The sequence below is a fragment of the Taeniopygia guttata genome, chromosome 9 (assembly GCF_048771995.1).
Source record: "Taeniopygia guttata chromosome 9, bTaeGut7.mat, whole genome shotgun sequence".
Classification (NCBI taxonomy): Eukaryota; Metazoa; Chordata; class Aves; order Passeriformes; family Estrildidae; genus Taeniopygia; species Taeniopygia guttata.
The window spans coordinates 6243411-6266242 of NC_133034.1; the positions used below are offsets into that span (position 1 = coordinate 6243411).

Consider the following 22832-nt stretch of genomic DNA (forward strand, 5'->3'; position numbering starts at 1 on the left):
ACTTTCAAACCTAATCAACAAGAAAGGAGATTTAATCTGTGAAACAGCAAGTCACAAGCTCTAAGTGTTGTCCAGGTGTTGGGAAGAAATCCTTTTTGGTAGAATTGCCTGGTTAAGGTCTGGGGCTCCACATGTTTCGATGATCTCAGTCCTAGGGGAGGTTGACAATGCTTGGGAAGAAGGATGTGTGTGATGTGCCACTGAGAGTGGGCATACAGAATGCAGAACTTAGAGGCCACAAGGACATTTGGCAGAACCCCCAAAATAAGGAAGAAACTGATAAAGCCAACCCAGCAACTGTGCTGAAATCAGCCCTGACCGGGTAAAAGGTAATTCTGGCAGGGGCAGGTCATGACCACCAACTCACAGACCACTGACCCAAAAGAAGAGAAAGACTGATCATGGGGACTAATTAGCATGAGAAACAAGATAGTCATTAACCAACAGAATATAGAATATTAATTAATAAGAGAATATTGTAGCCAACAAATGCTAATTCTTTTGATTGCTAAAATGTATAAATAGTAAAAAGCTTTGACAGTTGGAGTGCTTGAACACCACCAAGCATCCAGGCTTGGGCAACTCTGAAATAAATAATCAATGTCTCTCTCAAGTGTGTAATTATTGGCTTGCTGCATACTGGATCCCATTTTTGTGAACAACATTTGCACTTCCATGGCTCCATATTTCCAAAGAAATTTGCAAAGCAAGGGAAAAAGAGGGCTGAGAGCCTGACCCCCCTACAGACCATCTCCTGCACAGATCCTGTCCTATCTCCCAAGGGCACTGCCATAGACAAGATCCGTAAACTGGAAAAATGGTTAATTTGGGAGTTTTTCGTTAAATACAATAAGATGGTTAAATTCCCCTTTGAGTTCAAATTCCTGCTGAGCTCACCCAACCCTGTGACTGCAGAGGCAATGGCATCAGAAGGACATGGCTCAGCAACTTCCTACTGACCTCTCCTATTTCCTCTTGGAGGAAACCTTGGCTTTTACTTCATTTTCTGTGATGAAAAAGTGACCCTGTGACCTTGGTGGGGCACTTATGGCCAGGCTGCTTGGGACTGTGGCTGCTGAGAACCCTCCTTCAACAGGAGAGGGTTCACAGATCTCAGATCCTTGCTGAAAAATGGGGAACAAGATAGAGATACCACCACCCACATCTGCAAAAAAAATCCCTACAGGTTGGGGGACACAGGACTAACCCCCACCTGTCCATCACTTGGGACTGGGCAAGGAGGACAGGCAGGGAACGCTGGTAATGAGGGGATTAGTGAAGATCAGTGCCAGAGCAGCCCTAATGAGTAGAGAAGCCACATGGATGCCTTGCACCTCCCATCCCACCTGCCTCACCCTTCCATGAGGACCAGTCCTTGTTAATTGACACAGGGTATTAATTAAACCCCCAGGGGAACATCCTTTCCCTGCACCTCTGACATCAGCACAGCATCGTTGGCCAGGTGGAGTGAATGATGTCACCTGGATCAAGCAGTCCCACCATGCCAAGCTCAAGCTCCTGACACTCCTTTGCCTGCCCCAGGCTCGTTCCTCCAGCATCTCCCTCCACACCTGCCCACCTGCACATGGGCACAGCGGGTACCTGGGGATGCTCTGTCATCAGGAGGGAGCTCAACTCATTCACTGGGAGACGTCGGAGGCTCCGCTGACCAGGCTGTGACAGCCTTACCCCTCATTAGGGAGAGAGGAGCTCAGCTACCGAGAGCTGAGCTCTCTTGGAGTGAAGAATCTTCAGCTGTATACAGTAGATTTTCTTTAATGGACACATTACTTTAAACTAAGCCTTCACCATCTGTTCCAGTCCCTAATTATCAATACAAAAACAAACGTCTACTCACAATTACACTCGTAACAAGTAAAGATGCCAGCAATTAGAATGCACCAGCTTCCCTGTACCGAGCAGCGCTTCCATCTGGGATGGCACTCGTGTGATCCAGGCAGGGAGGACTCGCTGCTGTCCCAGGCTCCCCACACCCTCCTGGGCAAACCTGGTCAGAGACGATGCCTGCGGCAGGATAAGCTGCGCCTCAGAGGAGTGAAGGATGGGCTGGCATCCTTCCAACAGCAAGGAAAAAATAAGTTATTTGGGCGAGAATACCCTTCATCTCACACCAGCTGATGCCGTCTTGCAAACCACTCTTCCCGCAGGAATGAAGCCTCTTCCAGAAAAACCTTTTTGAACTGTCCAAAATGAAGCAGAACTTATTTCCCAAAACTCCCAGCCTGAAACCCATATTTCAGACCTCCCAACGGCAGGTTCTTGCCGATCATGCCATGAGAAGGTGTCGCTTTTTCCTAGAAGGGGGTGGGGGCTGGCTGCAGGCAGAGACACACAGAGGAAGAGGGCCAACCCAAACTAACCCAACCTGACCACGTTTTGATGCTGTTATCTGGAAAGAAAGAGATACAACAACAAATTTTCTGCTCAGGGAGGCCACAAAGACATTTCTGCAAGTGCATCACTCCCCAGTAATTGCCTCGGGTCCCTCTCCCGGAGCAAGGAACAGCAGCTCTCTCCCTCCTGCAAGAAGATAACGGCAGGAACCAGCCTAAGGCACTCGAAAGCAAATGCTTGGGCATATGTAGAGAGACGCAGGCTTGTCTAAGACAACCAAGAGGAAAAAGATAGAAATTAAGCAAAATAAGGAGAGAGGAGGCTTGATAACAACAGATGGGGAGAGGGAGATTTGGAAAGTATGCCAGCTGCTGGAAATAAGCCCCCCAAGATACGTGGGGAGCGGGGAGGTGGGTGCTGATAGCTGAGCCTTTGGAGGGAGGGGAGATGGGAGAGCAGGAGAGTGAGGGGTGGGGCAGGGCACACAGGGCTCGGGTTTGGGGTGCAGAGGACGCTCCACAGGTGGGATCCTCAGAGATTCATCCTGATGTGCCTCAGTAAGTGTCAATGGGGGCAAAATCCAGTCCCAGAGCCAATCCCTGGGCACTCCCAGCCCCACAGCATGGTTTTCTGAAGGGGAACAATAGCAAGGCTTCTTATCCATAAGGAAAGAACTATATTTTCCCCTCTATTTCACGCTCATAAATGCCAAGCTTGCTTCCTACCTCTTCCTACCCTTCCGAGAGCTTCAGCAAAATCAGCCCAAAGCAAACGCACAGCTTGGGAAGCTTCTGTCCAAGTTTGGTGACATTACCAGGGAAAGGGAATGACAGGGAAACAGCGCCAAGACGCTTTATTCGCCGAGTGCTAAATAACATTAACTGCTATGGTATCACAAGCTCTGCCTTCCTGAGGCTGTTGTGACTTCAAGCCATGTCCACATGCAGGTGGCACCATCATCGTCACTCCATAAACTCATGGTGTGCATCACCTCCCGATGCCAATGGAAGGAAAGTCCCACAGGTGCCAGCAGAATAATCAGAATTTAATTCTCACTTTTCCCATAGGTTAATTTATCCTCCATTACACACTGGTGAGATCTCACCTGCAGCACTGTGTCCAGCTCTGGAAGGACACGGGGCTGTTGGAGGGAGTCCAGAGGAGGCCAAGAAGATACCTAGAGGGATGGAGCAGCTCTGCTATGAGTTAAGGCTGAGGGAATTGGGATTGTTCAGCCTGAAGAAAAGAAGGCTCTCATATATTGGTGTTTCAGTACATAAAGGGGCTCCAAGAGAGCCGAAAAGGAACTGTGAAAAAGGGCATGGAGTTACAGGACGAGGAGGAACGGCTTCCCACGGACAAGACAGTACATTTATATTGGATATTGGGAAGAAATTCTTCCCTGTGAGGGTGGTGAGGCCTTGTACACATTGCCAAGAGCAGCCATGGCTGCCCCATCCCTGGAGCGTTCAAGGCCAGGTTGGATGGGGCTTGGAGCAACCTGGGATAGTGGAAGGTGTCCCTGCCCATGGCAGGGGGTGGAAGAATAGGAGCTTTAAGGTCCTTCCAACCCAGACCATTCTGGGATTCTATGATTCCATGAAAGCATTCAAGCACATACCAGGAAGTTGCCTGAGTAATTCCAGGTTCCTCTCTGTGACCACATTTCTAACCACAAATCCACAGTTGCCTGTGCAAGTTTTTAATATATCCTGAAATTTAGACTAAGCAGAGAAAAAGCAGGAACACAAAATCCATACAGTTCTGCCACAGGGATTAAGGCAGTGAGCTGCTGGAGGCACATCCCACCCAAAATGTCTCTTCTGCTGGGGGACTCCCCATTTGGTTCCTGCTTGGAACTGTGAGGGGAGTGCTGCTGTGCCAGAGCCAGCCCAGTTCCTGCACAGCAGGAACACTGTGGCATCTCCCAGACGTTTAATTACAGCACTGGAGTGGCAGCAAAGGTAAGAACAGGATCAGCCTCTCCCCTCCAACAAGAGCTGCTGCTCTTCACAGCTTCCTGAGAGCACTGACTTCCCCAAGCCGCTTCCAGCATCTCTGTGCCTTCAATCAAAAATATTACAGCAACAACTAATTACGTCCCATCATTCCCAGGGCTCTCTGCCTTTAATGGTGCATTTTGCTGCTACAGAACGACGGTGGAACAGCTCTGGAAGTGCATAACGAGCTCTCCCCATCAATCTCCTGCGGGTTCGTTATGAAGGATTACCCACCGAGTAACAAACCCAGACACGGAGGGGGAGGATGCGCTAAACAACAACAAGTCAACACAAAATATTGCCTTCCTGTATTTTAAGGGTCTGTGCGAACCTCTCAGGAGAGAGGAGCAGCTGAGCCTGCTCTGCAAAGACATCCCAGCCACTGCCAGCATGAGGAGATCTGTGCTGGCCAAAAAACCCCTCACTTCCAGCTGGAAAGGGAAGGAATTTCTATATATCAGGCGAGAACAAGTGTGCTGTGTCAATTTGTGATGGGATGCATTAAGCTGTGGCTGCACAGCACAGTCCCGGCCTCCTCCGGGATCCCCCGTCAATGCCATGGATTTCAGCGAGCAATGAAGATGCATCGCAGCAGGGCAGGCGATAACTTAATGAAGCTCAGATTTGGGGGTGTTTGCTCAGCAACTACAGAACAACTTTATCAATAAAGCGCTGCCTGCTGCGCCGCGGGATGAAACGCTCTAATTGCAAGTGGCAAATACTCCCCACATCAGGATACACTAAATTGAAATATGCTGGTTGATGTGCCTGAAAGCACCCAATCAAATACCTGCTTCCATTTTTGCGAGCATCCATGCACTCATACCTATGCGTGGCAAGAGAAAAACCCAAAGCAAAACCCCAGCCAAAGAAAGTTCAGGAGGTGATGCAAAGTCAGGACCATAGGGACCAAGTCCTGGTTACAACTCTCACTCCACCTCCAGCCCCAGCATCGCCCCTTGGTTTCCAGGCTCCAAAGGGACTCGACCCAGCGTGGGTACGTGATGTTGGACAAGCTCAGATGAAGCCATACAATCCATTTATCATAATCCTACTGAGGAGAGAGACAGTAAATCAAAGAGACAACCCGCCTGCAAATAAATTACTGAGGGGAGGGAGAAGGGGAGAGGGATAGAGAGGAAGAGAGAGAGAGAACTGCAGAGGGAGAGATAAGGGAAAGGGAAGGAAATGACAGAGAATTACCCAAAAATGCACACATCACAGGAAAAAAACAAACAAAGGAGACCAAATCAAATGGAAAGATAAGAGAAAAAAGATAGGGCTTTCAATACCTTTTGTTTTCTAAATTGCAAACCTATTTTGGAAAATTTGGAAACAAGTTTTAACTATCAGGAACTCATTTGCTCCTGTCATGAAGAATCAGTTGCTGATATCATACTTTTTATAATTGCACACAGGCCCTGGATACCCAAAATCTACACACACCATCCGCACGGGTCACCATCCATACATCATCATTTACAGTCGGGCAACTCAAAGTCAAGGAGCAACAAGGGCTGAGAGAGTATTTTAATGAACATCCTGCCCCCACCCAAGACAGACCCAGCCACACCAAGGGCCCATTCAGGGCAGGCAGATGATACAGTTGTCTTTCAGGAGAACATTTTCCAGAACAATGTCACTATGCATCCAAACCCCCATCCCTGGTTTCTCGTGGCTGGGTTGCCAGCAAACCTCTCAGAATGCCACAGCCTGCCCCAGGAATCACCATATGTCAGGCTTGGCTTGTAACTCACTTCATCCTCCACAAGATGTGGGAGAGGAACTCAGCCAGCCAGGGATGGGCAGAGGCTCTCTGAGCAACCTGAACCTCCAAAAATCTTTGTGAGACCACCTCAGAGAAGGTCCAGCTAAGTGGTGGAGAAGGCCAGGTTTGAAGGAAAGATCAGTAAGGTTGGGCAGAGCACTCATCTGCTCTTCAGGATCCATGAGGTCACCTCTCAGGAGCACAGGGCAAAGCAGATGAAGGCTGAAGGTCAGGTGCCTGAGGATACTCTGTCCCTTGTCCATGTAGTCAGATGGCTCCAGCATAGGCAGGGCACAGTGGCCTCACATCACTGGACTGTTTGGGTGGAGACCAGCTGGCTTGGACACCCATCTCACCAGCCGAGAGAACAAGGAGGATCCAGAACCCCAACCCATCATACATCCTGGGGAAGCACCGAGTCTTGAGAATAATCCAAGCATTGTTGGGTAATAATGCCAACAACTTCCTGTTTTCCACTACTTTTCCATAGCTCACATCCTGGTCAATATCCAAGTACCCACATGGGCTGCATGTGGTGTGCTCCAGCCAGGTTCCATGGAAGCATGTGAGCTCACTCATAAGGACATTCTGCCAGGAGCTCCCCTCTTGGGAAAAGGGAATTGCATCACACTATCAGACAGCAAGGAACTCCAAAAAGAGATAAAAAATAATAAATACAAGCAGCATGTGAGATTTAGCAGACAAGGGCCATTTGAAGCCTAATGAGTTCCGTGGAAGTGGGCTCCTTATCAGCTGGGATTCCCTTGGAAATGAGAGCCTCTAAATACAGAATTAGTCATCTGAGAAGACAGAGCTGCCATAAACATCAATGGCATCTGCAATTACATGTGCTAGGATGAATTACAAGGATCCACAGTCTTCGTGCCTGGATCAACAGGACCCATGGGATTGCAGGGGATCTCCCAAGCAGCGGGCTCACATATGTCTTACAGGGGCATGTGCTTGACTCCAAAGCCAACTTCCAATGCTGGAGTACAGTGGGTGCACTGAGCTTTGGTGAATTCATGCGCCAGACCTCTCCCCACCTTTTCCCACAGCCCTCCTTCCCCGCTGGATTTATTTTGCCTTACTCCAGGGTAGCACCGCCTGTGAGGAAAACTCTAAAAATCAAAACATTTATCCTGCGTTTCCCTACACGCCTTTATCACATCTTTAGAGATTCAGGATGAGTCACTGTCTTGGACCATGTTCTCCAGAAAAGCTTCACGTTCGCTACAAAAACAGGCATCTGACAGAGCCCTAACTCTGAAATGCCAGCCCTGCTGTCAGAGAGCCCTCGCACCCAGAGCTGCACCTGGCACCGTCCGGCTCCTATTTACTAGATCTTATTTTAAAATGTCACAAGGATTCTACATGAGCCACAAACATGACAGACTGCTCAGAGCAAGCACTGCCAGGGGACTCAAGCTTAGCCCAGGCACAACTGTTCCCAGTGCAGCCGAGGGCTTGGTGTTCCCCCAGTCACCAACATTTTTCACCCCAGCACAGACCAACTGCTGTTGGTGACTTTGATCCTCTATTTTTTAATGCAGCTTCTGACACACACTAAAGCCTTCTGGGAGGTCAGCCAAAAATTTCACGAGTAAGAACTAAAAAATTGCATTTCTGGTCCACCCATGCACAGGGGGATCTCAGGGGGAGAAGAGGGAAAGCAGCAAGGCGAGAGTGGAATCGCACCGGGATGCTCCGGCTGCACTGGAGATGACGAGCGCTCCGCAGCTGCGGGAGTGGAGCCGTCAAGGGGAGGAGGCTGAAATATTGAACCTCAAATGGAGCAAGCTGCAAAAGCGCCGCTCCCACGCTGCCCCCCAGCCCGGAGCCGGCCGTGCCGAGCATCGTCTCTCCAGCTTCTGCACCATATGGAGCCAGCTCGGAGTGCAAACAAGGCAAAGAGCAATAAATCTGTGCCACCACAGCGGCACACGGCTGCCGGCAGCACAGGGAAGCCTCCGTCAGGACACGGATGGGACTGGGGGAGGGCTCTGCCTGCATCCCTGAGAAGGTGGAGAAGTCCATCACCCACTGAAACCCCCCAACATCAAAAAGGGACATGGCAAAGCCAACCAGTCCATTGGAAAGAGCAGAGCACCCCATCAGCAGACCCTGCTGGGTTCTTTGCTCTGGCTAAACATACAAATGCCCTGGAATTCCCAAAATGTGCTGGAAACTCACCCTTTGCCTTTTTTTTTATTTATTTTTCTTCTTCTCCACTTTTAGATTTAAACAAAACAAGCAGTGGCCAGGATCTGTAACCATCCTGCAACCTATCCAAACAGCTTTCCTATCAGTCTGAGCTGCCTTTAGGTATGTACACACACAGCTGGTCTGGTGAGTGTTTGCTGAGATTTCCAAACACCCATTCACACAAGGTGCCAGCTCCAGCAGGCGAGTGGGGCTGGGTTAAATCCTTGCCCAAATTCACCAACAACGATGAGCAACTGTAATTGCCTTGGAAGACACTCTTCATCAAGAGGGGTTCAGGACCCTTTGCTGTAAGCTCTTGGTGCATCATCCAAATGGTGCCAGAAGCAATGGGCAAGCAGCTGCCTGCCCCCAGCTTGTGCCAGCAGAGGCAGCACCAGGGATCCCCCCATGCCAGAAGCCTCTTCTGTGAGAAGGAAGAAACACAAGCACTACTTAAATCAACCTTAAATCACAAAATTTTGCTCAGCACCATTCTTAGGCCATGCTTATCCTGCAAGTTGCAGTGCCCAGCTGAGTTGCTACATAGCCACAGCTCCCACAGGCCCTGGAGGTGAGGAAGGGGAGGAGGAAGAGGAGGATGCTGGCAGGAGGTGCCACTTGGCAGCCAGCCTGCCTGGCACACCCCTGCTTCCAGCCCCAGCGCCTGCGCAAGCTGGGAAAAGGCTCCAGCATGAGGACGGCCATCTGCGTGCCGGGAGCTGCGCCAAAGCGGGTTCAGGGATGGTTTTTTCCCCTCTCCTCCTCAGGACAGTCTCCTTCCCAAATGCTGACTTTACACACAGGTGACACCTCACCAAAGAACATCAGCACAGTTGCAGCAGGTAACCAAAGAGAAGTTTCACAGTCAGCCAGCCCAGTCACTGACCAAAGCCCAGGAAGTGCCTGCGACCTGCTGCAGGTGAGGGATGGTCCCGGCACAACCAGAAGAGCTCCATTTCATGCAACACCAGCTCTGCTCATTTTTAAAGAATTGCTCATTGATGATAAAGTTCCCCTGAAGCTCATCTCCATACCCGCCTCTTCTCCTGATGACGGTGACCCATCCTCCCTGATTGTGGTTTCCTTGCTGAAATAAATCACTTTAAGTGCACATTGTGCTCAGGGTCTCATTACTGTTCATCATCTTCTGCGCAACAGAGCTGTCACATCCTCACAAACTCTGTCACCTGGGCGACACAGGAGCCATTTGGGAGGGCAGGCAGGTGGGAAGAAAGCGCCCAGGGCTTGACAGGGTACCAGCTTCCCATCCCTCTCATCTGCAGCATTTGAATAGTGGGCTCGCACCCCTCATGGCACAAAAGCTCAGGAGAACAAAAGCAAGAAGGAGCAACACATGTCCAAGATGGGATCGGTGCACCAAGGCCCCACGTGGATGGTAGAAGGAGTTGGCACATGCACCTGGATGGCCAAGAGGGCCTTCCTTCAGCAAGTTATGTCCCTGCTAGAAAACCTCCCCCAGAAAAAGTGGAAGAAACTCTCCTCTCCCAGTTTGGAGTAGAAACATGCAAAGAAGGTAAGGAGAAAGACCAGGCATGGGGGCAGCAAGGCGGTCACCAATCCTTCTGCAGGTGGATTCTAGGCAGCACCACACTTATTGGTGATGAACTGCCTCATCAAAAATTGGTGCTTCCAATCCACAAAGTTGCTCCAGATCAATTCAGAACACGGGTCATGCTGGGTCATGCTGCACACAGTAAATTAAAAGCTCTTTGCCAAAACTCCACAAGGACCCACCAGACAACAGCAACACAAAGGCACCATCTGCCTGTCACACCACTTTTGAAAGGCAAACACTCAGAAGGAGAGAAAGGGAGTGTTTAAGGCTGCTGCTAATCTTGGAGTGTCCACAAAATGGGTCTGCTGGGTTTTTCTCAAGGACAGAGTGTAAGTACCACCAGCCCCAGATGGCCAGTGGTGCAGTGAGGGCTGGGATTAACCTGGAATGAAAGGCCAACTCACACAGCCAGGAAGGAGCTGCTCACCCATAGCCATGTGGCCAACTTCTGCATCCCTGTGCAGCAGCACAGCTCCTGGGGAAAGAGGTTGTTTCCCAGCCTGATGTTTGGGACGGTGCAAATGTTTGGGTTCCCACCAAGTACTCAACACCTACAAAAATCCTGGAGCACGGCTGTGGAGAAGACACGCTGCTCTCACACCTTCCTCAAGTTCAACATTCACACTTGTCTAAAACTCTTCATCTCCCTCATCCCATCACACCTTCACAGGAAAACACCTCTCACTGCTCTGGTGACCACAGCAGGAGAAGATCCCCAGAAAAGCAGGATAAAAACCCCACAGATGCAGCAGGAGAAGACCTCCAGACATGTCATCCATCACTGCCAGGAAGGATTCCCCCAGGTGGTCCCTGGAGCTCTGCTCAGCTCTCCCAGCACCCCAACCCACCATCCCAGGCATCCTGCTGCAGCCTGGAGACCCCCATGCCCCCTCCTGGCCCAGGGCACTCGCACACATGTTCACACATGCCGGCACGGAGCGGGAGGGGAAGGCAGGCTGCAGGAATAACACAGGCACACAAACAAAAGAGCACAAGCCATTAATCTGGGTGAACCAGAGGAAATGAAATCATTATGTCTGCAGCTACAACATCCCGAGGAACAAATTTCCTGCCTGGATAATAAATGGATTCTTTTGTTTCACATTGGCCCCAACCACGTGACTCTCTTGGCCTATTCCTCATCCAAAACATCTTGCTGTATAAATACCCAGACGGGTTTGAATTTCAGCTGCTAAAAATATGTTTTAATTATAATAATATATAATAATAATAACAAAAAAAAAATCTGGATCCACAGGCTCCCCTCGCCTCCTAAACAACCTCTGAAGACTTTCCAGCAGGCAGGCAAGCAAACAAAAAGTCCCAAATTGCCAAGAACAGCTGAACAGTACAAATGCAGCCTTTAAAAAATGACTGAGGCACCTGAAAGCAGCTCCAGGTTAATGCTTGCAATAAATAATCCCTGCCAGAAAGAAAAATGATGGGTGCATGAAGATTTGAAGCCGATGGCCCAGAAGTATCTCCCAAGTACCTCCCAGCAGCAGGACGGAACCAAAGCTACATGGCAAATCAATGACAGCTCCAGCTTTGGGGCTGTGCAGCTTTTCTTCTGAGCCAGGTTTTCTTCTGGTGGCTCACTAGGGCTTGGAGTTTATCCATTGCATGGATGGGGGGAATACAAGATCTGGCCTCCTCTGGCTTGGCAAGGTGCTCCCCAGCTGCAGGAGTCTCCAGGGATGCAGACCGTGAAGAGAGCTGCATGAATGACTGGTTCCAACCGTTCCTTTAATCTGCAACTCCATCACATCACTTACTTAAAACCACTTTTGCATCTAATTGCATATTTTGCTTCTGCTTTCAGCTTCTTTTCGCTCGCCTTCCCAGCTTCACCAACACATTGCAAGCACTGCAACAAGTTTCAAAACAAGAAGTGGTTTTGAAGCCAAACATCAAAGCGCCTTGGTTCACAAAGTCTAAATTGTTTGGATGTTAAAGAGAGACCTCCACACAGGGAAACAAGCTCAAAAACTCCCTCCAGCTAGCAGGCAGCCACAGGAAGAAGATCCAATCAAGCCCACCATGCTCAACCACAGCTCTTACTCGGGGTTGGACTTGTTCTTCCATCACCCCAAACACCCCAGCATCCAATGACTTCTCTTCAATTCCACACACACACACAGAGGAAACCTCTGGTGCATCACATCAGCAGAACCTCAATTTCGTTTGCCTTTTAGGATCATCTTTAATTCCAATTATATTTTGGATGCTGGGGAAAGGGTCCAAGAACAGTTGCTGCCTTATTTCTGTTGCTTATCTCCGCTGTTACTTCAAAGAAGGGGAAGGGGGGGGAGGGAAGAAAGGGAAAAAAAAACAAAACCAGTCCTTGGAAACTAAATATTTACACACCCACATAAGCTAATCCCAGCAGATCCAAGGGTGGGAAGCCTATTTAAAAAACATCCCTAATTACTTTCCCATTTTAAAGGGAATAATCTGGCCATTAGCTCAAATGCTTTACTTAAGTAATCACTTATTTTTCAAGAGGAATCATCTGCTGGTGTGTGCACAGACAGGACAGAGGACTGAGAAATCATTTTTATACCCTTTCCTCAGGTACAGCTGCTAACAGCCAAGTGGCATGGAGGGGTTGATGGAACCGAGGGGAGTCAGGAACTCAGTGCATGCCACCCTTGGGAAGCCACCCCTGGAACATGGACACAGCCACCTCATGCCCTGACACCTTGCTGGTCCCTGCATTGCACCATAAGGAAACTGTTTGGAAAAGGGGGGATTCTCAAGGCAACATGGGAAATTAAAATGGGAACAGACACCAAACACCTCAAAAGGCCATCAGTCCCCTCACAGCGATGCTCTGGAATATGCCCCCATCCCTCCCAGCAGCGCCAGGAGCAGGGAAACACAGCAGGGTGATACTGCAAAACACTGATTTATCAAGAGCATCTTTCAATTCCTTTTTGCTGATGTATTAACAAAACATTCTCTTATCAGAAAATAAAGTGGTTTCTGCTGAAAAAAAAATATCATTAATCCAGACATAGGGAGGTATTGAAGGATTCCCAAAGTCCCCCTGTAGCAGCAAAGGAAAGAGCAGCAATTTGCTAATTGGCTGTTCAAGGAAAGGGCTGAACCCTGAGGATGGGCAGAAGTTTGATTATAAGACACGCACGGTGGATCATTTAGAAAGATAAAACCGCGCTCGCTCTGCCGCAGCCAGCTATTAAAAGTGGAGAATGTTATTTCAGGTAATAAAGAGCAGGACCTGAGGACCAGCCTGGGAATTCAAATTTACAACTTGTATCAAATTCATCTGCTGTAAAACTCCACCTAGTTTATAAGTTTCTCACCAACTTCATAAAACATGTTTTATTATTATTGTTTTCTGACTCTCCTGCCTTAATAAAATTCCTCTCCCAGCCTGTGTGGGTGTTGCATTATAAACATTTGCACTTTGATTCATTCAAGACTGCAGAAAGCTTTCAAGGTAACCTATTAGGAATACTTTAAATGGTTCAAAGACATCCTAGTTTCCCCCAAATGCTGCAAAGCCTTAAAGAACAAAATAAAAACGTGCCTTGCTGCAAGCCACCTCCAAAAATCTGCTGGGCTGGTGACTCAGGAGATGGGAGTGGCCACACAGGCCAGCCAGGAGGGGTCCAGAGTGGGAAAACACAGGAGTTATCAGGGCACAGGGTAAGGTGGGCACCTACCCATCACTTCCCAAGCCCTCTCGCCAGGAAGCTGGAGCGACTTCTTAAGAAAATATTCTCTTGGGGATGATGTGAGTGCATCTCACTGGTAGGAGGCTGCCAGACCACTTTTGGGGATGCTGCTGAGTGGTTCCCACTGGTGGGAGGCAGCTGGACTACTTTCAGGGATGCTGCCAAGTGGTTCCCACTGGTGGGAGGTAGCCAGACCACCTTCCCACAAGTTAAGGAGCCAGCCATGCAAAAGCGGGGATTTCCTCGTCCCTGCTCAGCCCTGCAAGCGGAGCCCAGCGCTGGCACACAAAGCAGGGCTGGAGGGAGCGTCCTTCTCAAAGCAGCCCCTTTTCTCCTGCCTCAGCCACAGCCCAGTGAAGTTAGGGAGCAGCTTTCCATGGCTTTGAGCAGGCTCTGGAGGCAGGCTCTGAGCAGCCTCCCTCCCGTGGGCACGCAGCAGTGCCGCCAGCGCAGCAATAACCTACGCACGACATGAGAATAAAAGCAGAGTTTTAGAAGGATACTGAACGCAATCAGCTCATGCCCTTACAGCTCCCATCAGCCAGCAGCCACCTCCTCTCCTCCACTGAGTTGGCTGCAGCATCCAGGGGTCAGGGGGACGCCACCAGCCCATGGACAGAGCTCAGGAGGGCTCGACCTGAGCTGGGTCCAAAATAAAAAGCACTGATGCCTTTAATTTCTGCACAGCTGCTGCTTTTCTCCACTTGACTGAGCAAGAGGGAGGTTACCTGGCACAATGCACATGGCTCAAGGAGCCACACATCCCTCCCCAGGAAACACAGTACAGAACTGATCCTCCTTTATTTCATTACACCAGAAATTACCACTTTACAGTCCATCTCTGGTCACAATAACCTCATTGTATCTGACTTCACAGCGCCTCTGTTGAGAGCTTTATGGGCTTGAACATTTTAGACCCCCACCAGCAATTTCAGCTCAAGGAGCAAAGCACAGGCAGCAAAGGCCAGGAGATTCACCCACTTGTGTGGAGCTCCTGGAGAGCTTCGGCCAAACTCCACAGGCTGGGGAGGAGCTCTGTGCTCCAGGTTCACTTGCAGCCAGGTCATGCCCATAATTTCCAGGACTAAATAAAAACTGCTTTAAAAATAATCATAGCAGAAGAGCAGGGATGGAGTGGCCACGTGGTGAGGGCAAACACACATATGGAGCAGCCTCTCCAGCTCTATGGGCACATCATGGGAGGAAAAGGTCCTGGAATAGTCAAAACCATTACAAGAAGCACTTCTGACTATACAATTGTGACAATTTTGTTACTTCCAAACACATTTGTTTCAAATGAAAAGCAAAGCCAGCATCAAACGGAGCACTCCAAGGGCATCCCACTCATGCTCTCTCCCTACATGCCTATCCTGTTCCTTGGGCATTTGGAAGTAAGAAACTACAGATTTTTGGTGAAAGCACCAAGATCAGCCCCAGACTGCCTCCAGTACATCAGGCTGTCTCCCTCTCAGTTTCCCCCGTCCAGAGGGCAGGGAATGCCCAGTGAGCCCAGCGCAGTCTCCCACAGCTAGCCCCATTCTCCTGCCCTCTGAGGACAGTGTTTCCCTTTTAACTCTTCTGCTGAGTTCCCAGTTTTCCTGGGGAAGATGTAATTCACATCCCTCTGCCTGTTCCGAGGTGATTTAATGTCTTTTGAGCAAAATGCAATTATCCTCATATCAACAGGGCCCTAGTGAGGATGATAATGAGGCAGCTCCAGCCCCGCGGCTACGGAAGTGGCTGAAGGCCTCGAGTAATCAAAGGCCCATCCCTGGCCTCTGACTGCTGGAAAAGAAATGAAAAACCTCCATAAAACTTCAAACACGGCCGTTCCCTGCTCCATCCGTGCACCCAGGGTGTGGTTTTAGCAGCAGGAGACGAGTGACCAACACCAGCTCCATCACAGCCAGCTGCATTTTGGGTGTCATCGGCCAGGTCACCCACAGCACACAGACAGCACGACCTGCTGCTCAAAGCAGGCACAGCAGCCCTTGTTTGCCCAGATTTTGGGGCTCAAGGAGAAGCAGTCCCCCCCCTGAGCTGAAGGTGACTTGCCCAGGACATACAAATAAAGGCGTCCCCCTGCTCCGCCCTGAAAACAGGAAGAAAATAGAGAAAGGGAGGGAAAGATGTGGACATGCAGGTCTTGGGCTTTGCAGGACTGCAGAGGTTTCCTGGGAGACAGAGCCAGGAGCAGGGGGCATCCAGTGGGCTAAGCTGCCCATCCTCTCATAAAAATAATATATAGTCAAGGCAAAGACACCAAAAGCTGACTGTGCTTGGAGCAATCCAAGGAAAATGCTGGCTGGGTTTGAATTATCCAAAGCTTGGCTCCCAATTGCTGCTGGGATTTGATACCAGTGCATTGGAGAGGCAGGAGGAAAGGAGGGCTTTTGAGGAGAGAGCATCATAAAACAATCTTTTGAAGTTGTGATGAATGATGAAACCCCCATCAAGGATGGCAGGAAACAGCCTGGAAGTGAGGATTTCCACAGCCCTTTACCTATTCCCACCCTCCACTTTTACTCACTGCATGACAAATTAAAGCTCCATCAGCTCCAACCACCAGTAACCCTCACTGGATGCCTCCCCAGATAATAAACATTTCCTTCACTAACTAATGAGCACATACCTGAGGCTCTACTGATACCTAATTACTTGGCCTGGATACTTCAAATTTTTAAATAAATAAATAAATAAAATCCTAGAATTCCAGAATGGTTTGTGTTGGGAGAGACCTTAAAGATAATCTCATTCCAACACCCTGCTATAGGCAGGGATAACTTCCCCTAGATCTTAGTAATAAGCTAAATAACCTTAATACTGTTAAAAATCACCAAGATTAACATAATACCATATTTTTTTCTTCCTCCCCCCCCACCCAGAAAGACCTTGAAAGGACTCATCTTGCTTATTAAGTGGAATGACTGAGAAGAGGAAAAAAGCAAATTAACATTCATCAATTAACTAAAACAAATCTTAACCCTCACCTCCTCCAAACGACTGCTTGCCATGACCATCCATTGTGACATAAGTGCACAATATGGAAATGTCGACCATGTGATGCTCTGGGACTCCCTTCCTCCCCAGCCAAGACCATGCCTGGTTTCAGTTGGAAGAAGTGAGGCTGAAGGACACTCATCTTCCTTGTCCAGGGCTCAGCACAAGCCCCTTCCCCTTTGAACTGCTGCCTCTGTGATTTTTCACTGCGGGGCTCCCAGCAGGAACTTATTAAAGCCAGACCAAAGCACGTCTTGCTTTAATAGTAATTAGGTCACCCTGGGTTGTGGGCTTAGCAGGCAAAACTATAATTATTTAGAAACATCAAGTTTAAATGCCAAAGAATCTTAATGGAGCTGAGCTAATTAACCAATTTCAACTAAGTAACTGATTAGCTTAAAAAGAAAAAAAAGATAAATCAATGATCATAGACAACAACATTTTCCTTTAACAGCCTTTCTTGCAGCAATCCTCAATTGCACAAACTGAGCCCAACAACCCCTGCTAACCAAATATTATTGTAATTAAATATTCAACAGAAAGCCTCTTCAATTATTCAAAAGACTGATAACACTTGGTTATAAGTGGGGCGGTGGGAGAGGTTTCCAGAAGCAGGGATTGCGTGCACCATCCAGCTCTGGTCGCTGACGCAAACCCACGGCTCGTGGCATCAGCACAGGGCACCTCTCCCGTGCCTGGAACCAACCTGGGGCAGACGGATGCTCTCCAGCCCCGACGTGAGAAAACAGACCAGATGGTGCACAGGCTTTCTGGATTCCTGTTATTAGACCAGAAATTTAGGGGACTAATGGCCAGTTTCCAGGTTTCACACCGTTTTCCAGTGGTAGCGTTATTCCCCTGACAGAGGGCTGGGATGAAAAGCAGGCCCTGGTGTATCATTATAATTCACTAAGCAGCATTACCATAGGAAATTACAAATTAGCTTTTCAGCAAAGGATACGGACATATTTAGATTAGCCATAGAGAAACTACAGAACCTTCCAGCCCATTCATCAAAGCTCTTGTAGCTCCAACTTTCAGGGAAATGAAACAATAATAAATATTGAGCAGGGAAAGTTAATCTCCCCTGAATGCACTTCAATAATTCAAAAGTTGTGAGAAATAAATAAATAGAGCACAGATCCTTTAGTGCCTACAAAACACGTGTCCTGTTTTTCTCACTATTTCTCATGATGTGACTTGGTGGGAAAATGGATGGTGACCAAAATAAAAGAGCTCCAAAAACTCAGCTGTGGCTGTGAGCAACATTTACAGGGAAGGAGGGAGCCCATCCACACTTGCCACTTATCTGGGAAGCCATGGAGCTGATTTGGGCAAGGGTTTGCTCCCACTGTCCCTAAGGAAAGACAGGGCTGTGTCTGCAACCACCCTGTGTCCATTCCCAGTCAGCCTCTCAAGCTGTTCATTTTTGGAATGTCTGTGTTTACCCCTAAAAGCTGAACAATGCAATAACCAGCTCAGGGTCCAGGGGCCACCCAAGGCCCCAGCTCTTTCCTGAGACTACTCTGCCATCACTCCATCCTCTTCCACACCCTTCTGCTCCCACACCAACCTGGGACCCCTGTAAGCAACATTCACTCCAACCTTCTACCATTACAGCTGAGGAGATGCCTTCCCAAATTGCCACCCAGCCAACATCCAGCCTTAATATTTGCCTTGCCCCAGTACTGATGTGTGCATCGACCCTTGAGAGCCCTCTTTGCAGCAGAACAAGGTCAAATTGCAATGCACTTTCAAATCTTAAGGAATATTTGGGGAAAGCATTCCCTCCCACAACCCCAAGTATTTACCCAGCCTTGCTGCGCTCTTAAATGGCTCCTCACACCAACACTGTTTGTTTAGAGGGAACAAAGCACCACGGTGCCCTTTGGGCAGCATCACACAGTTTTGGGGTTCCTGCAGGAAGCCCTTTCCATGTGTGCTGAGCTCAGGGTACCCCCAGCTGGGAGAGGTAAAAAAGCCCCCTGGAGCTGGTTGGACTCACACACACCACAGGAGCCTCCTCAGCCTTACTCTGAGCATCACTTCCATCAGCCTCATCCCACAGCACTCCCACTGCACCAGGACCAGGGTCTCTGAGACTTTACTGACCTGATTAGCATCGAGTTACCCATTGCCCAAGATACCGTTTCCCCCTTTTCATCAAATCTGAGCAATTATTTTCCTTACAGAACCCATCTCTGCAAACATCTATTACTCAGCACCATAGCCTGGATCCAGATCCAGACAAACATATTTGACCTCTTTCATCATCCAACATCCGTATTTTCCTCTGATTTCTAAGACCATTGAAAGGTTTTATTCCCTCCTGTTGTGTCAGGGGCTGCACCCAAGATGGGTGAGAGGACACCTAGCAAACTCTCTGGCAGCTCACGCCACAGCAGTCAGGGCTGCTTAACATACGGGAGAACATGCAGCACTCCAATATCCAAAAGAACAGGAAAACACAGACCTCACCTTCTCCATGAGCAGAGATACCAGGAATTAGTAAAAAAAAAAAAAAAAAGAAAAAAAAGGAAAAAGCAACATAAGCATCTGCAATGTCAAGCCCCTTTTCCATGACTTGACAAAACACTTTCCCTTCAGGCTGACAAAATCTGGGCTCACTCATCATTCCAAGAATAAGGGTTTTTCCCTTAGGGCTTTCTTTTTTCCCTCAGTTAGTCTGAGCAAAGAAAGCAATAAGTGTAAATGGACAGTTGAATAGTAGCACTTGCAAATTCCCACGAAGGTTACCATTTGCACTTTTAAATTCTCTTCTGAAGACTTATTTCTAGCTTCTCCTTGAGAAGGGCTCAGCTCTGGGTGGAGCAGCTGGGCCAGAGGTGGGAGCCCACGGGGTGCTGGTGCTCGGGGAAGCTCCCAGCCTGCTCAGCACAGGCACTGCTCCGGCGCAGGAAGCCCAAAGGATGCAACAGATGTGTGCATCCCGAGCCAACAGGGAGGAGAGCGGGGCAGGCACGGAGCACGAGCCAGGGACTCACTCTCCAGTCAAACCCCATCCCTACTCTTCTCCCAGGCAGCAGTTCTGAAGCCAGTGGATAAGCAGGGGAAGAAAACTAAGCCGGGTCCACCAGCCCCAAGCAGAGCTTTCTACCTCCCTCCTGTGCTCTGCTTATCGTGATGCTGCAAGCACAGAGAGAAAAACCTGGGTTTTAAAAGAGCAGGAACAAGGCAGGGAGATGCTGGAGAGGCGAGTATGTTAGGTAAGTGAAACAGAGTACGAAATGGTCATCAGCCCCATCTGACCTACCAACAGCTCCAACCCGAGTTAAAACATGTAATGTCAGTCCATTACCACCCTCTCTATATGCTAAATGGATTATATTTGGTTCAGCTAACACGAGAGAGAGCACGCGAGCGGCTCCTGAGTGATTGCAGGGTGTGGGAGAGACAGAGTATTTGGTGCTGTCATCTTCTCGCATCCTTCTTCCTCTTTGCAAGCCACAAAAAAAATTTATAAATTACTACAAACGTCCAGGTGTCCAGCAGAAAAGGGTCAGCTAAGCCACAGGATTTAGTAAAAAGTCAAGGAACCATAAAAAAAGTCAGAAAAGTGACTCTATTACATCCAGGTTCGTGTGCCACAGGCAATGAGTTAGCAAGGTTTTATGGAGAATAACGAGAGTGGTTTGGAGGCAGCCTGTGCCCTGACTCCAGCTGTATCCTCTTCCCACTCCAGCCAGGTCCAGACCCCCAGACGCCTCCCCCACCATCACAGGAAAAAGACTTTTTGTCTCGTTGGCTGATTTGGGATGCAGGAAGCCATCCCTGGCTCAGCTGCCTCTGCAGCCCAGGGCAGAGCAGGGCACCAGCCGTGGCTTTGCTGTGCTTTCAGAGAGTGCTGCCGGCTAATCCAGCCTCGCCAATGCTCCAGGGGGAAAGCCAGACCCCAGGGCAGGTCCCAGGAGATGCTCCAGATCCGTTAGAGAAAACCATGTTTCAATCTACCAAATTCAACCTCTGTATCAAGAGATCCAGTAAGATTTAAATAAACCCCATTAAAAAGCATTTTCTTTACATGACCACATCTTTAGACTCTCGCCTTAACTCCAAATCAGATTTGATTGCTCTACCTTCAGAAATTCCCCATCCAACATTTTCCCTGAAATCTGAGACCTCTCCTAGGATACTACTTTACTATCCAAGCAACTTCCTCAGCAGAGTAGAAATATCACCACTCCTCGACAGGTTCGGTCCTGGGCTGAGCCAGCGCTCCCGGGGAGAGGCCGGGCAAGCTGGGGAACACCCTGAGTGACACCCAGGAGTGGCCTCAGACCAGGAGGGAGCCGAAATCTCCGATCCAGCCGCAATTCCAGCAGCGCCTCAAGCCGCTGCCGCTGCGAGCGAAGCGCAGCTAACAGGTCTCGCCTCTTCACCTGCGGCTTGGCCACCGAGCATCGCGCTCCGGCACGGCACCAGCATCCCACCTCCAGGTATTCCCGCAGAGATGGCATCAGGCAGCCCCAGAAATACGGAAAGCAAACACGTGTGCCAGCCAAAAGCCAGCAGGAAGGGGGATGCTGCATCCAGCGGGCCTCCCCGCCACGATCCCGCAGCCGTGCTTGCGAGCAGAGAGGAACTGCGGCCAAGCCCCACCGGAGCAGCATTCAGCTCCTCAACCAGCTCCGAGCTGAGCCGGGGTCTCCTGCCATCAGCTTCCAGTTCAGCCACAGCCATGCCCACATTAAAACCCCCCGAGGAGGGCCGGCCCCACGCCGGCCGGCAGTGGTTTGAGAGCCTGAGCATCATCTCCCCACCGCGCCTCTCGCTGCTCACATCCGAGGGGCTGCACCACGTCCCCTGCTCGCAGCCACCGCTCCGGCGCTGGGCAGCCCTGCCACGAGCTGCTGCTGCACCAGCAAAAAAGGCGGCCGTGGCAAAATAAAGAGACAAAATAATCGAAGCAATACTTCAAGAGCCGTGCCGGGCACGGAGCAGCGACACAGCACCAAGGCTGGGGCGGGCTGGCTGTCCCACCAGGCCACCGCCCGGAGCCTGGGTCTTGGCTGCAGGCACCTTCCTGCTGCCCAGCAAATCCCACGACCAAGAGGGAGATGGGGAAAAGATCCCAGCCCACTGGCACGCACCGTGCTGAGAGGACGAGCACGCACCTGCCCCGTGGCTCCATGGCCGGGCAAAGCGTCCCCCGGCTCAGTTCACCCCCAGAAACAGAGACCACCTGCCCACGGCTCCTGGCGCATCCATCCTCCGCCGGGGCTGCGGGGAGGAGGGTTGGCAGAGGCGGCTCCGCGCACCGCCACGGCCCAGCGAGGCAGCTCCACCGCGGCCCGGGAGCAGAGCAGACCCAGACGGGCTCCGGAGACGGCCCCACCGCGGCCCCGGGGACCAGAAGGGACCTCGGAGGTGACCCCACCGCGGCACCCGGCAAAGCTCCGCAGGAAAGGGGAGGCGAGCCCCACGCGGATGCGGACGGGTTTCTTCCTCCATCCCCGGCCCCCCTCCCGAGGGCACGGGCTGCCAGCACCACCCGCGGGCCGGGTAACCCGGGCTGTCACCAGAGGCCGGGGCCACGGGGCCAGGATCTAGCCCAGTGCCGGTGCCTTCCAGCGGGGGAGTCGCTCCCTGCCTGCTCCCCAGCTGCAGACGCCACGGACGGCGCACAGACCCTCGGCTCAGCATCCCACCCGCTCCCGGTAGTCCCGGTCGCCGCTCACCTTCCACGGCAGCCGCGGCGGCGGCCAGGCAGAGCAGCACCACCAAATCCGCAGCCATCGCCTCCTCGGGCCCCGCAGGCGTCAGCCCCTACCGGCGGGCGGCCGTGAGCGGGCATGGGGGGTGCGTCCGCGGGCCGGGTGGCTCCGGGGCAGGGCGGGCCGGGCCGCGGACGGGACGGGCCGGTGGCGGTGGCGGTGCCGGTGCCGGTGGCGGTGGCGGTGCCGGTGCCGCTGCCCGCCCGCCCGGGTCACATCGCCGCCGCGAGTGGCGCGCGCGGCCACGCCGCCGCCGGCCCCCGCCGCCGCCCGGCCCCGCCCCCAACGCCGCCCCGCCAATCCCCGCGCCCGCCCGGCCACGCCCCCGCCGCCGCCCCGCCAATCCCCGCGCCGCGCCCCGCCTCGGCCACGCCCCCACCAGCAGCGAGCGCCCGTGCGAAGGGGGACGGCGCCCCCTGGCGGCCAAAGGACGCCCTCCCCCCCACAGTGTCTCCCCTCAGCGGGACCCGCGACGGGGCGGACCCGGCCCGC

At 51.0% G+C, this 22832-nt stretch overlaps 1 protein-coding gene across 1 annotated transcript in view; it reads right to left on the reverse strand.

The window, feature by feature from the left end:
• Window positions 1-22543, reverse strand: part of EPHB1 (EPH receptor B1) — a 75809-nt gene extending 53266 nt beyond the window's left edge. The window contains exon 1 of the mRNA XM_030279928.4: window positions 22305-22543. Within this exon, the coding sequence (XP_030135788.1) occupies window positions 22305-22362 (58 nt within the window). The 5' untranslated portion in view covers window positions 22363-22543. The remainder of the gene's footprint in view (window positions 1-22304) is intronic.
• Between the last annotated feature and the right edge of the window lie 289 nt (window positions 22544-22832).